The sequence below is a fragment of the Hyperolius riggenbachi genome, chromosome 7 (genome assembly GCF_040937935.1).
Source record: "Hyperolius riggenbachi isolate aHypRig1 chromosome 7, aHypRig1.pri, whole genome shotgun sequence".
Taxonomy (NCBI): domain Eukaryota; kingdom Metazoa; phylum Chordata; class Amphibia; order Anura; family Hyperoliidae; genus Hyperolius; species Hyperolius riggenbachi.
In genome coordinates this window covers 215,842,567-215,860,101 of record NC_090652.1, presented here as the reverse complement: position 1 = coordinate 215,860,101, position 17,535 = coordinate 215,842,567, and the positions used below count along the sequence as shown (strand labels likewise).

At 41.7% G+C, this 17,535-nt stretch overlaps 1 protein-coding gene across 4 annotated transcripts in view; it reads left to right on the top strand.

Moving 5' to 3' along the window:
• ADARB1 (adenosine deaminase RNA specific B1) overlaps window positions 1-16,016 on the top strand; it is a 168,750-nt gene extending 152,734 nt beyond the window's left edge. For all 4 annotated transcript variants that reach the window (XM_068245211.1, XM_068245210.1, XM_068245214.1 and 1 more), the window contains 5 exons: window positions 4,315-4,463; window positions 5,210-5,378; window positions 8,597-8,778; window positions 10,648-10,826; window positions 14,028-16,016. In XM_068245211.1, the coding sequence (XP_068101312.1) occupies window positions 4,315-4,463; window positions 5,210-5,378; window positions 8,597-8,778; window positions 10,648-10,826; window positions 14,028-14,204 (856 nt within the window). In that variant the 3' untranslated portion in view covers window positions 14,205-16,016. The remainder of the gene's footprint in view (window positions 1-4,314; window positions 4,464-5,209; window positions 5,379-8,596; window positions 8,779-10,647; window positions 10,827-14,027) is intronic.
• Window positions 16,017-17,535: the final 1,519 nt, after the last annotated feature.

Sequence of the window (17,535 nt, the reverse complement as noted above, 5' to 3'; positions counted from 1 at the left end):
TTTAAATTCTGTCTCTTCCAAAGGGGATATAATTTAAACTGTGTAATAACCGGGACAAATGGGCAAATAAAGTACGTGGGTTTTAATTACAGCAGCATGTATTATTTTAAAGCTATAATGCCTGAAAACTGAGAAATCATAATTTTTTTTCATAAAAGTCTTATTTTCGTTAAAATGTATGTAGAATAAAATAATTCTTAGCATAATGTACCACCCAAAGAAAGCCTAATTGGTGGCAGAAAAAAACAAGATATTGACTTGGCTAAAGCCCGATTTTCACAGAGAAAGAGGCAGGCTTGCTGCAATGTCCCCCCACCCTTCCATTCTCTTCTCTACCCTGTCCCATTCATTCCCCTTCAGAGATGAAAATGGGAGGTTGATTGTAGGGAACATCACAGCAAGCCTGTCTCTTCCTGAGCCAAAAGTCACCTTTTTAAGGAGTGATTACAGGGACTGGGGGAACAAGAAGAGTAAGGGCTCTTTTCCACTATGAAATGCGATAGCGATCGCAATCGCGTTTCAATTTCCACCTTGCGATTGAGCCACTATACTCATTATAGTCCAGCTCAATCGCATACAAAACGCGGCAGGACGACAATTGCGCTTTGACCAAAATCGCATCGCAATCGGATGGCACTAATGGAAATTGCTGCTGCAGTTTCCATTAGTTTAATGTACCTTGCGATTTGCGATCAGAAGCAAATCGCAAATCGCAGGCTAGTGGAAAAAGGCCCTAACTGAAAACACACAGAGATCTGAGCATCCAGCATGAACATACCACTATGCTCAGGTAACCTTGTCACGGGTCAGGTATCCCTTACCTTGTTTTCTCCTAACCCTCCTGGCGGTCTATTAGAATCCGCCAGAAGGCAGCGCAGCAGTTTTTTTTTTTTTTTCTTAAATTTTTTTTTTTTTAACCACTTGCCGACCGCACGCTTATACCGTGCGTCGGCAAAGTGGCAGCTGCAGGACCAGCGACGCAGTATTGCGTCGCCAGCTGCAGGCTGATTAATCAGGAAGCAGCCGCTCGTGCGAGCGGCTGCTTCCTGTCAATTCACGGCGGGGGGCTCCGTGAATAGCCTGCGGGCCGCCGATGGCGGCTCGCAGGCTAAATGTAAACACAAGCGGAAATAATCCGCTTTGTTTACATTGTACGGCGCTGCTGCGCAGCAGCGCCGTAAGGCAGATCGGCGATCCCCGGCCAATCAGCGGCCGGGGATCGCCGCCATGTGAAAGGAGACAGCCTGTCACTGGCTGCACAGGACGGATAGCGTCCTGTGCAGCCCGGCTTACCAGGGGGGGCCAGGTAGGAGAGGGAGGGGAAGGATTTCGCCGCGGAGGGGGGCTTTGAGGTGCCCCCCCCCCCCCGCAACACCCGGCAGGCAGGAGCGATCAGACCCCCCCAGCACATCATCCCCCTAGTGGGGAAAAAAGGGGGGCGATCTGGTCGCTCTGCCTGCACGCTGATCTGTGCTGGGGGCTGCAGAGCCCACCCAGCACAGATCAGCTAAAACAGCGCTGGTCCTTAAGGGGGGGTAAAGGGTGGGTCCTCAAGTGGTTAAATCATGTAGCGAACCCAGGGCTTCCCCCCGCCCGCTTCGATCAGGAAATTCCGTTCAAAGAACGGGATTTCCTGGAGGGCTTCCCCCGTCGCCATGGCAACGGGGCGGGATGACGTCACGGACGTCGTGACGTCTAAGGGAGTCCCGATCCACCCCTCAGCGCTGCCTGGCACAGATTGGCCAGGCAGCGCAGGGGGTCTGGGGGGGGGGGGGGCGCGGCGCGGCGGGGAGTGGCGGCGATCGGTGCAGCAAAAAAAAATAAATATGCAAATCGCCCCAGCAGGGCCTGAGAAAACCTCCTGCGCGGCTTACCACCAGGAAGGTTAAAGTGACACTGAAGCGAAAAAAAACTTATAATGAATTGTATGTGTAGTACGGATAAGTAATAGAACATTAGTAGCAAAGAAGAGTCTGATATTTGTATTCATTGCATCATTCTCTAATATTTGCAGTTTACAAACTAAACTCTGTATTTTGACCTATGAAAAAAGAGCAGAGCTAATGACCCTTTGAACTTCCCTGCAGTAAAATATTATCTGAAGTTGTCTTGCACTGGTTCTTTGATGTATAAGTGCTTCAGAAAATAGTACTGCTCTGAATAAATTAGTGGGAGAGCTCAGGGATGCTCTTTTGCATAGATAACAAGTCAAGTTTCTTAACTCTTCCTGTCCTGGAAACAATATGAGACTCCTGTCTGTGCTACTAATGTTCTATTTCTTAGCTGTATTAGACATACAATTCATTATATCATACGTTTATTTTCACATCAGATTCTCTTTAAAATACTTCTGAAATAAGGGGGTTTCTAGAAAAGAAAATCACCACAAAATAGCCTGGTTTTGAAAATGTCCCAAAAACAAACCTCTATTACTTAGCTGTCACAAGTAATGAAAAATGATTGCTACATCAATAGATAAAATGTCCTAATTGCCAGGAATACTGCGTTTCTGAGGGATGAAAATTCTGAAAAACAGAGTGGTTAAACCAAGCCTGTGCAAAAAGCATATAGAGAAAGCTTTAAGAAGGCAAAGCAAAGTACTTTGAATTGCATCTTAGGCTGATGAGAAGCTTTGTGCGTTTGAATATTCCATACTTCTATGTATACCAAGCAAGACTTTGATGTTTGTGAAGCCACTTTTGAATGTACTTCCTTCTGTTTAGATAGTGCCAATATCATGCAGTATGTTACAGGAAAAGAGGTGGCGGTTGTGCTTATGTATTGTGATGGGAGTAGGGTTAATCAAGCAAGGCTGGATTCACACTGTGTGCGTTGCATAACATACGCATTGTGTGTGTGTGTGTGTGTGTGTGTGTGTACTGCAATAGACGCTGCGTTTTATATACGGTACATGTTACCGTAATTCAAAGCCTGCATGCAGGGAGATAGATTAATGCATTTTGTCAGACCCCATAATATGTGATGGTCTCTCATGTCTTCTTTATCTATGTTGATGTTACATTACATAACTTCTCAATCTGTTAGCCATGAGAAATTGTTCAAATGAGTGTCTTGTCTAAAGTGGTATATTGTACACTGTTTTTCTCTTTGTAAAACTTCAATAAATAATTTGAAATAGATTAATGCATTTTGTTACAATGCAGAGATGTGAACGGAACCATAGAATGATTTAGCATGTCAACTCACTGCCCATACAATTCTGCTATGCAACTGCTGCAGTGTGAATGTACCCTAACTGTTAGTTTATACTGCAGCACTTTTTAGGGTTTTCGGTGCTTTGTTGATCACACTGCATTAAGCATAATTTTTTTTTGGAGGGGGGGGGGGGGGGGAGCGATTGCAGGAATGGTGCAAAATTGCATTCCTTTAAAACTGCACAAAAAAAGTGCAATACAAAATTGTGGATTGAACTGGGCCTAAGATTTCGTTTTTTTTAAAGTAATCTGGCCAACCCCCCTAGACCAATATCTTGGGTACCTTTCAAGCGATAGAAAATTGCTAAGATATGTCCATGTAAAGTTACTTAGATCACTAGTTTTATAAAAGTAATGGTTAGCTTAAAGAAAATCTGTATTGAGAAAAACCTCCCGTGGGGAGTACTCACCTGGGGTCGGGGAAGCCTCCGGATCCTATTGAGGCTTCCCCTGTCTGCCTTGGTCCCACGGCGTCAGAGATAAAGCTCCCCGAACAGCGGAGATGTAAATATTTACCTTCCCGACTCCAGTGCAGGCGCAGTATCTGCTCTCCGCCTCGGAGATGGGCGGAAATAGCTGATCGCTGTCAGGCTGCTCTACTGTGCAGGCACTTCGGGGGAGCCAGCGCTGGACTGCCTGCAGTCACAGGGGAGGGGGAAGCCTCATTGGCAACCTGAGGCTTCCCCCTCCCGAGGTGAGTAATCCCAGGGGAACTTCTTTTTGATACAGGTTCTCTTTAAATGATTGCCACTTCTATAATTGTACATCAGTTCTCTGTGATTTCCACTAATGCTGGTGATTATCACCATATTTATAAACTGGCCATCAGCTTTATCACTGGCAATAGTATGGCAACCCTTAGGGGGCAGTCATATTTTTAGACTTGACAAAATGTCAGTCAGAGGTCAGGTTCTCACCTATTTTCGAAACGGGCCCTATATGCTTTAATAAACCAAGATTTAAGCATTATACGGAGGTGGTTGAATGGATGATGGTTCATTTTTAATTATGTGCGATAACTAGTTGTAGAACAGCAGAAAAGCCTTTAAAACGCATTCTCATGTAATTTGGTGTAACCTTTTTCATTTTTATTTTCCAGCACTAAAGATGATCAGCAGAAATCCATCTTTATGAAGTGTGAGCGTGGTGGCTTCAAGCTAAAGGACAATGTCCAGTTCCATCTGTACATCAGCACGTCACCATGTGGGGATGCTCGCATTTTCTCACCACATGAAGCTGGCCAAGAAGGTATTGCACAGGGGTGTAGCAATAGGGGTTGCAGAGGTAGCTACCGCATCGGGGCCCTTGGGCCAGAGGGACCCCATAGGGCCCTCCCTCAACTACAGTATTAGCTCTCTATTGGTCCTGTGCTCATAATAATCACTACTATAGATACTTTGAATAGTGGTAATCATTAACAAACTGTTCCCCATCCCCTTCTTACACCTCTGACTCTGTAGTTTCCATTGGCAGGTTTTTGTGCGCCGTATAGAATGCTTGGGGGGCCCCATTGTAAAACTTGCATTGGGGCCCACATCTCCTTAGCTACGCCACTGGTATTACATTAAAACAGGCAAATGAAACCCTCGTAGTTGATGAAACCCCACTGTGTCCTCCATAGGTGGTCTTGTTTACTGTTGGGCAGTGAGAAAAAATTTAGAGGTGTTTTGAGTGACACGTTTTGGGTTTTTTTTCCGGGGGGGGGGGGGGGGGGGGTTAGGGTTGCGTACAATAAACACGGCAATGCGATTTGTTTTTAAGGCTCTCATAAAATAAAACCTTTTTTTTCCACTTTTGCTAATGTTTTCCAATATGCCATAATTTTACATCAAAGAGACCAATTTATCAGGACAATGATCTAAAAACCAGATGTTCTAGTATAAAGGTTACTAGTAGTTACGATGGTGCAGCACAAAACACATATTTGCTGTGGGATTTAAGCAGTTAAGTATGTTCTTTTCTTCTGATATTTATGCTTTGCTCACATTTTACAGAACCGGGTGATCGTCATCCAAACCGAAAGGCACGAGGACAGCTTCGGACCAAAATCGAGTCAGGAGAAGGTACTATTCCTGTGAGGTCTAGCAGTACCATTCAGACCTGGGATGGTGTTCTGCAAGGAGAGAGACTTCTGACAATGTCATGCAGTGACAAGATTGCCAGGTGAGTGAATAGGTGGGGGTACAGGTCACTTGGCATGTTACTGTAAATGAGCACTACAAAACTTTAAAACTCATAAAATATATTTAAAGATCTGGTAATATATAAATATTTAATGTAGATAATTTGAAAATACCAGTAAATATAGTACATTAATGGTTATTATCCATCAAAGCACTATTGCCATGTCTGTTCTGTAGAAAACATGGTTGATACAGCTAACATGCATAACCTTCAGAATTTCCCTTAAAGCAGCAGGGTCAGCCATACAACGCCAGAAAAAAAACACACACACATATATATATATATATATATATATATATATATATATATATATATATATATATATATATATATATATATCTATATATATATCTATATATCTATATATCTATATATATATATATATATATATATATATCTATATATCTATATATCTATATATATATATATATATATATATATATATATATATCTACTTGCTCTACTTACATAACATATGTATCGTACTGTCCACGGTTTGATTCCAGTGAATTTTATATAGTAAATATAATTCTGTTCCTAGCATTTGCCATTTTGGTTCCCTCTGACTGAAGCAAATACCGATAGAAACAAAACAAGAGTAAGAAAGGAAATTATATATTAGAATCTGGCATAGCTGCTCGCTTATAAACACGCGAGAGCACAGCATAGAGATCGTATTTCAGCAGCACTGAATTGCCCCTCAGCCAATCAGTGAGAAGCAGGAATGTGGGAGGAGAGCTGACAAGCTTGATGATATTTATTACTACACAAACATTTCTGAATAGATTGGAGAGCTTGCACTGCAGGGTGAGGTTCCAGGCTGCACAATGAACACAGAGCAGTGGGAAAATGGAATGTGATTTTTTTTTTTTTTTTTTTTTTTGGCTGGCAATAACTCTTTTTTAAAGAAAACCTGCAGTAAGAGGGATATGGAGGCTGACATATTTATTTCCTTTTAAATAATGCACAATGCCTGGCTGTCCTGCTGACCCCTCTGCCTCTAATACTTTCAGCCATAGACCCTGAACAAGCATGCAGATCAGATGTCTGACAAGTCTTACAAGATTAGCTGTTGGTTTCAGGTGTGTGATATAGACCAGAAAGATCTGCAGGACTACCAGACAACTGGTGGTGTTTAAAAGGAAATAAATATGGCAGCCTCCATAGGTCTCGCACCTTGGGTCCCTTTTAACTTGGGCTCCAGGTGAGTTTCTAGTAATTCCCTCAGAAAGCAGAGACCATGCTTCACTTAGATGGCAAAGGTTAAAGACCGGAGCTTATTTACGTGCCGTAAATGCTGGTTGTGCATGAGCTTAAAGGGTTCTAAAAGAAAAATATTTAAAAAAAAAAAAAAAAAAAAAAAAAAAAAAAAGCATCACCTGTGCACAACACTGGATCAGAACAGTAAACCTCATCATGCCAAATACCCCCAACAACAATGCTGATAAATTCTCCTTTTGTCTAATCAGAATTCATACCTGCAATTTTTTTTTCTCCATACTTAGGGCGAGTTTTCCCTAGTGTCGTCTCTTGGAGACAAACACTGAGCAAGGTGTAAAAAAGGGGGTGCAGAGACTCCTATGGGAGCATCCAATTTTGGTCTCCCTCAATGGTGTGTGTGAAATGAGCAACAAGCACCCACAGTTCCTAAATGGGACGTTGCTAGACAGTCCACAAAGAGACTACATATAACAGGCTTACAAAGAGATGGGAATTCAGCTTTAATCAGTTTAGAAAACAAATAGCTGAATGCAAATTGAAATGAAAACATGATTAATAAAATTAGAGTCCATCACAGCCACTGCTATTTGTTTTCTATGAAATTGGAGGGGCACTTAAAGGACGCCTGAGTTGAAAACTTTGGCTAAAAAAAGTACATACATGCTTTAGGTAGCCTATCCACACCAAGATTGCGGTCTCCATTTTCCCCCCATGCCAGGCTCCGTGTTCCCACCATCAGCCCCAGACTAAGCCCTAATCACAAGTAGATGTCAACCTTTGAACCAGATATTCATCCACTCATTCACGTGCAGTTCACTCTTGGATGCCACTTGGGCCAGGCTTGCTTTACCTTCATGATCGCGGTGCTCACAGGTACTGCTAGTGCTGTGAGCACGCTCCGCAATCATAAAAGCATTAGGAGAGTGGCGTCTAAAAGTGAACTACATGTGTGGGTGATGAATATCCTTTGAAAAGAAACTCCGACCAATAATTGAACTTTATCCCATTCAGTAGCTGATACCCCCTTTTACATGAGAAATCTATTCCTTTTCACAAACAGACCATCAGGGGGCACTGTATGGCTGATATTGTGGTGAAACCCTCCCACAAGAAACTCTGAGGACCATGCTACTCCTGGCAGTTTCCTGCCTGTGAACCTTGTTGCATTGTGGGAAATGGCTGTTTACAACTACCAAAAAAGCGTGCAGCAGCTACATCACCTGCCAACAGTAAAAATGTCACCATGTAATGTCAGAATGTAAATCAGGGATTGAAAAGATTTTACAATGGGCAAACACTGACTAAATCATTTGCACATAATTATTGTAAAAATGAAGCACTTTTTTTTATTACATTATTTTCACTGGAGTTCCTCTTTAAACATGTATTACAGCTTTAGTTGATCCTTCCAGTTTTTCTTTTTAGTAAAAAAAAAAAAAAAAGAGGACTGCAATTGCTCACATAAGTTTCGTGCAGCTGTTCCAGAAAAATTCCCATTGTAAAGATCAACTACATGAACCAAACATCTCTACACACAAAGCTGCCATCAGAGTTGGAGTTTGTTCATCTCCCCTGAGACCCCCTACCTCCTCACTCTGCTTATCTCCATGCGTTACTCAGGATGGAACACAGTCCGCTCTGGTCCTGACTTACCTTCTATGGGTGATAGGTGAAGGGGAGATGTTTGGATGGTTCAAACTGTTATTCATCTAACAAAGTTGTATATGCTATTCACACAGGGAGTCAGTATTACAAAGTCAACCAGGTAATTGCAATTCAAAAAAATGTGTTCATTGCACGTAAACCATTTTTAATTGCCAATTATGTACTCTGCTTAATATACATAAAGCCCTCGTTCAGGCTAATTTAATTGTGAATATTACTTTACCCCTGTAAAAATGAGCTGCAATACGTACCTTTTTTTTTTTTCTTCTTTCTACTATTTGTTGACCACGAGTTTTATCTCTTTCATACAGGTGGAATGTTGTAGGAATACAGGGATCCTTATTCAGTCTATTTGTGGAGCCAATCTACTTCTCCAGTATTATCCTGGGCAGTTTGTATCATGGAGATCATCTCTCAAGGGCTGTGTACCAGAGGATAGCAGATATAGAAGACTTACCGCCACTCTACAGCCTCAACAAACCATTACTGAGCGGTGGGCATTTCGAAAACTGAATCTCTATACTGAAATCAAATTAGTCATTTTAACACAGTGGTAAGGGCGCTAGTCTTTGAGGAGACTCAGCAGAAAACCTCATAGGGAAATTCCGCTAATGTAATCGTTGAACACCACCCTCTCATACTGCTAGGATTCAAATAGGTTGTAGTCGTAGACTACACCCACACTATTCGACCAATCACTACACTTTGTGATGTAGAGGGTGCTGTGATTGGATGATGGTTCCTGCTGGGTCCCCTAAACTAGACTACCGTCATGGTCCGATTTCCTTGTTGTAGTTGTATGATGATCAGGGTTTGAGTTCACCTATTACATACTTGTAAATGCAGGTATGCAGCGTAAAAGCTGGTGTTAAAAATATGACATGACAACCAGGATGCCGGCACTTTTTTAGACCAAAGTCTGCGATTGGAACTTTCATAAAAATTTACATTTTTGTGCCGATTTAGTTCTCTCCACATTTTGCCTCTGCTTTTTACACGGCCTCCCACATTTGCATGCCCATTCCCCCTCCTTACTAGGACATGACATTGCATTGTATTTCTGGAAGTCCAGGCTTCCCTAGAGTAAGGCTAGTTGGCTTGCGCAGGAAGGAAGAGGAGGCCACTCACACTCCACTACATTCCTGAGAACCCTAGCAGGAGCATTGAAATTTACAGTGTATCAGAACTGGATCATGGAGCAATGGAAGAAGGTGGCCTGGTCAGTTGAATCACAATTTTGTTTACCCCAACTTACCCAGATTGCAATCTTATCTAGATGTGAAATTCCCTCAACCCCATCTCACAGCTTATAGGATTTAAAGGATCTGCTTCAAATGTCTTGTTGCCAAAATACCATAGAATAACTTTCAGAGGTCTGTGCCGTCCATGCCTGTATGGGGAGCTGATTGAAAAGGAATGAAACTGGCCATCTCTCTTTCATTGAGAAAGATTTAGGAATGTTGTGCTGGATTTTTGCTGTTGAATCGCTATATTCTTCTGTCACAGTGACTGCAGGTGCTGCTATGTATATGTAACTGCAGACGTAAGAGCACTGTTCAGATGTTGGAGATGATTGTCTCCCTGCACAGTCTTCATACCATACATGTGCCTCAACATTGCAAGCATTCCATTACGACCCATCGCAAGTAAAAATGTAATATAAAATTTCATCACACCTCTGCTATATATGTACAGGATGTCTTCTGCCACAATGGGCTGAATTAACAAAGCTTTGCCGCATTCAATAAAACTGAAAATGGCTGATTTCTGTGAAATGTAACTGCATGGAAAACTAAAATTACTGACCAGAGAGGTAAATTACCAACTTGTGCCAGAGAGTTATAGAAGGGAAGCAACAGAGAAGAGAAAAGGTGAAAACTACTCAGGAAAGTAAAAAAAAATCCTTAAAATGGCGCACGAGGTAAAAAAATCTTTGGTAATTTATCTAAAATCTGCATGGCAATTCACTATTACCACATGTGTGAAAGTCTTGGTGAATCTGGGGGAAACCGTCTAAAATGCGGCCTGAAGTAAATTACCGAACATTACATTTTTACAAAACATGTCTTCGTGAATTGAGTCCACTGACACTTATGAGGTGCTTCCATGCATTGTGACAGAATACTGAAAAATACAGCGGTCCAACTGCAGTCATGTCATAGGATGGTTGTGTAAGTTTTGTGTGATGACCATATACTGTCTACTTCTCTGAAATGGGAACAGTTTAATTACTTGTTAATTGACCCTTACTGTTTTGTCTAATTGACATGGTGCCTTTGGTTGCATTGGTCTTTTTTGAAACCTCTAGCTGCATTGCTCCAGTAAAAAAAAAAAAATTAAACCATTTTCATATGTTCCCTAGGTATTAGCAATGCTGAAGCTCGTCAGCCAGGAAAGGCTCCAAGTTTTAGTGTAAACTGGACAGTAGGAGATGCAGGACTAGAAGTAATTAATGCTACTACTGGCAAGGATGAGATGGGCCGTGCATCGCGTTTGTGCAAACATGCTCTATATAGTCGTTGGACCCGTCTTCATGCAAAGGTTTGTTGTGTTTAGTAAACAGTTACTAACCTTAGTTTTTATGACTGATGTGAATGTTTAAAGTTATCTTTGCTGTGCACCCAAATTGTAATTTGAGCATTACAATGTTTTCAGTTACAAATATGTTACTGTATATGCGTTGGCAGCATCCCCCATGGCTAATAACATTTTTTTTCTGGGACTAAATGGTGCATACTTAAATTCTTACATTTAAAATGATGCACAGTCTTGTTTTGGCCTTCCTCAATAAAGTTGAAGCTCAAGAATATTTAATAAACTACAAGCCTATCTGTACACACGTACTGCTACTCCTTAAAGAGCAGTGTTCTCCCCAGAATTTTTTCCCAGCCGGGTGGCATGAAAAAGTAGCCGGGTGGGAAATTAAGGTCACAATGGGTGACCTCTGCTACTAGGGTGATGTCTGCTACTACTAGGCAAAAATGGGCAGGGAGGATCATGCTAGGTGCTGCTCTCGCTAGGGAGAAGATTAGGTGGATCACGCTGGTTGTTACTTGTTGAGGTAATAATGCTAGGCACTGCCGATAGCGGTAGAGGATTACACTAAATAATGCTAATGGATTAAGAGGCATCTTGCACGGAGTGGTGCTGTTTTGATGGGCAATCCGATAAAGTGCTGCCAAAGCCGGATAAATACAAGAAAGGGGCTGTAGACAAAGTGACTAATTTAGGCCCAAAAACCACACATGCCCACAAACTGTTCTGTTATCTCATTCAAAAAGTCACAGAATAGTTTTGGCTGACATGGTGGTAGTAAACCCCTGTAGACATGTTTGTTGTGTGTCTATGCTAAACATCATGCACTACAAAAGAAAATAAAAGTGCTTGGGGGTTTCTGATGTGGCTTCTCCCCTTAAACAAATTCAAGCAGTGGTAAGCAGACATACATATACATGAAATACAGTATATGGAGGATAGAGGGGGTTGAGTAGAAAAAGTGAATACAAACTGAAGGGAAGAGGAATAGGTGTGAGTGTCTGGGAGGGAGAAAGATTGTCTTTGAGGGACAGAGTGTGTGTGAAAAAGACTGAGAAAGGGGAAAGAAAAAAAGAGGGAGAAAGTGTGTAGACAGACAGAGAGAGAGGGAAATGTGTAAGAGGGAGAGTGAGAAACAGACTAATGCAGGAATGAAAATGTGTGAGTGCACAGCACACTGCACAGCACATTGCAGGAAGTCTGCAGACTGATGTCCAGGACAGCTAGATTCACAGCTATGTAACGTCTCCGGCAGAGCAGTGGGGGAAGGGAAGCAGTAGTAGCTGCCTGTAAAGTTTTCTAATACCTGTTTTGGTCGCACAGAGATGGCAGCTGACAATCACCACAGGGATTCCATTGCTGGGGGACCATTATTACTGCTATAAGATAACCATCTGCCCTGCTGTTGCTCTCCCCGGCAGGAACGAGTTACACACTATTCTCTATGTGCTCTGAGCTCTAATCGGGGGAGGCTGGAGCACGTGCTGGGAAATTCCCTGCATGATAGGAAGACAGGAGGAGGAGAGCCCGTCCTCTGCACTACTCGGTCTCGGGCAGATCAGTGACTCCAGAGGGAACACAGCAAGTCCACGTTCTCTCAGCCCTTTCTCTGTGTGCTCCGACTCCTTCAAAGCTCCCGCGGTGGCTTATAATGTCAGTTCTGATACGCAGGAGCTGAGGAGGAGGGCGGAGATAGTGTTAGAGTGACAGTGGGCCAGCTCCAATGCCACAGCCGCTGCACATAGTGCTGGATGAGTGTGGAGGACGTCACGGCATGCCGTAGACAGGGGGGACCTGAGACCAGCCGGGCGCTCCGCCCAGTTAAAAGGCTCTGGGGAGAACACTGAAGAGTCTCTGTAACAAAATTTTCAGCCTTAGTTCTTCTATCCTATAGGTTCCTTTGCCTGTTCTAATGTGCTCTGGCTTACTGCAGCCTTTTCTAATTGCACGATAGCTGTGTTATCTCTGTTATATCATCTAATCTTCTCTCGGCAGAGGCTGGAATGTGTAGAATGTGCTGCACTGCTTGTCATTGGCAGAAGCTATACACACCCCCTCCAGGCTCCCTGCAGGCTCTGCATGACTCACACACTCTGCTTATGTGAGCCTATCACAAGCTGGTTAGTTTGTTTGTAAACACTGCCTAAAACTGGCAATTATAAGACAGGTTTGCAGCAGAGAGTGGCAGAAACAGCACAGATGGGCCCAGGAGAACATAATGAATAGAATGGTATGCTTTTTGCTGTAAAATTTTTAGAGTACAGATTCTCTTTAAGGAATCTACACATATTAGATCTTCCACTTCAAATGGCTGCATGAATACAGGTGGCTGATGACAGTGGGGCCTCCTCCCCGCCCCCCCTTTTTTGTGTTTTTTTTTTTTTGTGTAGGGTACTCTGCTTGAATTTTGTTTTTTGACCACCCAGCGTGCATGGTTGTGCCCTGCTAGCTGTCACCGGTGACCTCAGTGCTTATTTAGTTTTACACAGAACTGGCGACGCACTACAGCGGCATTAGCAAAACTAAAACTTTCTTGGGAGAAGGGAGGGGCAGAAAGTTGGGAGAGATTGGGTACTGCTGCAAAGTCGGGACATAAGATGAGTGCTAGCATGGGGAGCACAGGAAGAGTCCTACACAACTGGGACCACTGGAGGTTTGGTATGTGAAATATGTTGCACTGCCCACTGTTGACCATGCTGAATATTTGACCACCAAGCTACAGCTTCACAACACCTGACTGCTGCATTGGATTGACCCATTCTAAGCTGCCTTCAGTTTGCATTAAAGCTGCAATTTGCATCTCACTGACCATGTCAGCAGAGCGCCAACAGCACATCTGTACACTGGTCTTGGGAGGACAGTCAGCTGAAGCTATCATGAAACCTCTCTTTAGGCAACATTTACCAAGTGTATGCAATCATATTGTTCAGAATACAGCAATCACCACAATGTAAGGAAACCTTAAAAAGTTACTAAAATATCTCTATGTTGAATACAATAAATATAGTTGGGGATATGTATTTACAATTGTCACAAGTCTGGAGGATTGGACCAGGAAGTTATTTAGAAGTTTAGAGAAATAGACAGCTATATGATTGAAAACACTTAGAAAATATTCGATAATACAGAAAGCAGATTTGGCTGTTTTGTATATCATTAACAAATATGTACATGAGAACCAATTACTGATTGTGTTTATATCCACAGCTTGCTTCCAACCTGAGAACTAAAATTGGGAAACCCAATTTATATTACGACACCAAGCAATCTGCCACAGAATACCAAGCAGCAAAAGAATGCGTCTTCAAAGCCTTCCAGAAGGCAGGATTGGGAGCCTGGGTCAAGAAACCTATAGAACAAGACCAGTTTCCTCTTACTGTTTAAATCGTGTAACCAGGCAGAGATATACATGGACATTGTGTGAAAACCTAGTTCAGATATCCTTGTATCTCTGATGTGCCAATCATCGTCAACTGCCTTTTTACTTCTATCCTCAACCAATAACTCTTAGGTCAAACAAGATTGTTTTTATATAGTCTGGAAGAAACATAATTTTATTTATTCCTTTTAGTGACCAAAGGCTGTCTTTGTTTTTGTAGACACCTGCCTCAGTTATTTTAAGTAATATGTATCTTAGCTGGATCTCTTTCACCTCTGTAAATTGTAGATAATTAAACCAGCACCAGTGTGCTACACAATGGGCAGCTGATTTGAACTTGGAAAAGCGACTTTTGATTTGTTTTCATTGTAGATGTTATTGATAGTGGTTTTACACTGTACTTTTGAAGTGGGAGTATTTTATTACTTTTTCTTGCCCTCTTTGGCTTGTGAAATTTAGCCTGCTGTTGACACTAACATAGCCAGCAATATCTCACATTTTTGGTTGGTAACTTCCTGTTCTACCTCTCCCTGCAAACAGTTTCCTGTTGTGAAAGGGAGTCAAAAATGAATACCCTTCTTCCTATAGTAAAAGGGTTTAAAACCAGCTGCTAAACATTTGTGTCCTGTATGTCTATTTATTACTGTGTGGCTAAAATTTTATAAGTTAGCTTTCAGTATTCTCATTTACACGCATTGTGAAATCCAATTTTTACCATGGCGAACTGGAACACAAATAGAAATGTATTTTCCTTGAGCTCTATAATGTAGTTGTGAAGCAGAATCTACATAGACTTAGCTTGTTTGCTGGAAGTACTGTGCAGCCAACATGTGCAAATGACAGATGTAACTACTGTTATTACTATTATAGAGAAAGAAGATTAAGCAAGAAGGAATGGATTAGTGTTACTAGAAAAAGCATCACATGTATGGGTTTGCCTCAGTTTAAGTGATGTCCTTTTAACCAAAGCATTTTTGCTTTACTAAATTGTAGTGCAAAGTTGAAGTAGAGATGTTTGCTTACTAAGCATGCTTTTACCACTTTAAAAATATGTACATTTTGACTTAGTCTGGTATATACCGCCTGGGTCTCGCTGCTCGTTTGAGAGAGTCCATATATAGCCAAGTTGTTGTGTTCAGACCAAGTCAGTTTATGCTGTACCTCTTTCCTATAGAAGGGTTTATTGTGGGTTAAAGGTATGGAAAATAGACTTACTGCCTTTTTTGTTTTATTAGGACAGGCAGGCATGGATAAGCTGATAATTTTATAGCTAGATATCAGATTGACGATAACCACTCATAGTATGCTTCACTCTGGTTAAGCAAGAATAAACTCTTCAGATATGACTAATACAATTTCCTAGGTGAGGTAACTGTTAATGGCTCATGCTCCTTATAAAAGGCTTCATTTAGTGTCATAAAGCACAGCAGATTAGGCAGCTCTCATGCAGATTGTGTTTCAGCTGGTGAGGGCTGCAATGCAATAACCCAAATGCCATGAAATCTCTAGGACTTGGCCCAGTGACTTCCATGCCTCCTTGTTCCTACATACAAGTCATGATGCAGTCCTCTCATTTCTGTGAGTCCTCCGTAGTATAGCACATATGCAGTCCATGCCACCTGCAGCTGTAGTGCAATCTAGTCCCTTCATCTTGTGTGTAGAGAAATTTCTCCAGCACTTGTCCCCTCCATCTGCTGCGCTTTCTTCATAGAAATCGGAATAAATCTTTGAAGGTTGTACTCTATGATCTGGGAATTGTGTGTGCGTGTATATATATATATATACATATATATAAAAGAATATATCTATACATTATAGTTGTTTGTGTGCATTTCTTTCCTTACCTGGAATGGTTTGTAAATGCAATCTTGCTCCTGCTGCTGCTTCATACAGCATATTAATGTGCAACTCCATTGTATGAATAGCCACAGACACAATTGCTGCTAGGCAAATGGTGTTTTACATCAAGCGTTGCAGCTTTGATAAAGACTCATAGGTCTGCTTTACACAATGGCCACAATTCACTAAGCTCATCTTTTGTCTTTATTAACGTTTCTGATCGGTTTTTACAGTTATCTCCGTGGTGATAAAGCATTTAGTATTCATTAAGCAAACCTTACAATAAGGATTCTCTCCTTAAAAAGAAACTCCAAGAATTGAACTTTATCCCAATCAGTAGCTGATACCCCCTTTTACATGATAAATCTATTCCTTTTCACAAACAGACCACCAGGGGGCGCTGTATGACTGATATTGTGGTGAAACCCCTCCCACAAGAAAAGTACGTACTCTTGGCAATTTCCGGTCTGTGAACCTTGTTGCATTGTGGGAAATGGCTGTTTACAGCTGTTTCCAACTGCCAAAAAAAGCATGCAGCAGCTACATCACCTGCCAACAGTAAAAATGTCACCATGTAATGTCAGAATGTAAATCAGGGATTGAAAAGATTTTACAATGGGCAAACACTGACTAAATCATTTATACATAATTGTAAAAATGAAGCACTTTTTTTATTACATTATTTTCACTGGAGTTCCTCTTTAAGATAAGGAGCGATTTCTAAAATTAACGTTTTAATTCATAAAATAATGGCAGAATTCTAAAGTTAAAGACAGGATGTTGATTCACAGAGAGGAATGGAAGTGTTAAGTGTGTGGGGAGTTATCACCTGGCCTGAGCTGTCGTTAAGTGGAGTGTTACTACAGCCTGCAATGTAAAGTGAAGCATACTGAGCTGCCTGCTTTGTTTACTGGTTTATGCAGAAGGGAACTCTGTACAGAGAGAAATATACATAGAGGAGAGAGAGATAGTTTGTGTGGCTGATGGCCAATGGCCATCATTGCCCAGGTATGTATTTGGCTGGTGTCCTCCCACTTTTTCTAACCCTAACACACAATTGCTTAATGACCTAGTTTGTGAGCTTTGCGGTCTTTGGCATCAATAATTTGCATTGAAATTTAACAAATCTGATTGGCTGTGGCTCCACCCCCTTTTCTGAATTTGAACCCCAGTCACCCAATGACCAACTACCAGGTTTGAGGCTTGTGCCATTAACAGTGCAAGAATGGCAGCAATTAAATATTCTCCTTGAAAATCAATAGGTGAATTTTGATTGGCTTTTGTAGGCTCCACCCACTTTTCTGTATACTAATCCCAGTGACCAACTGTGCAAAGTTTGAGAACCCTACCATTAACACTGTAAGAATGGCTGCGTTTACATTTTCCCAGTAAAATTTGTATTTGTCTCCGCCCCTTTAATGTTATGGGGATAAAAAGTATCCTGTATGTTATTCCAGGTAATGTACTATGTGTGTGCCAAATATCATTCAAATCGAT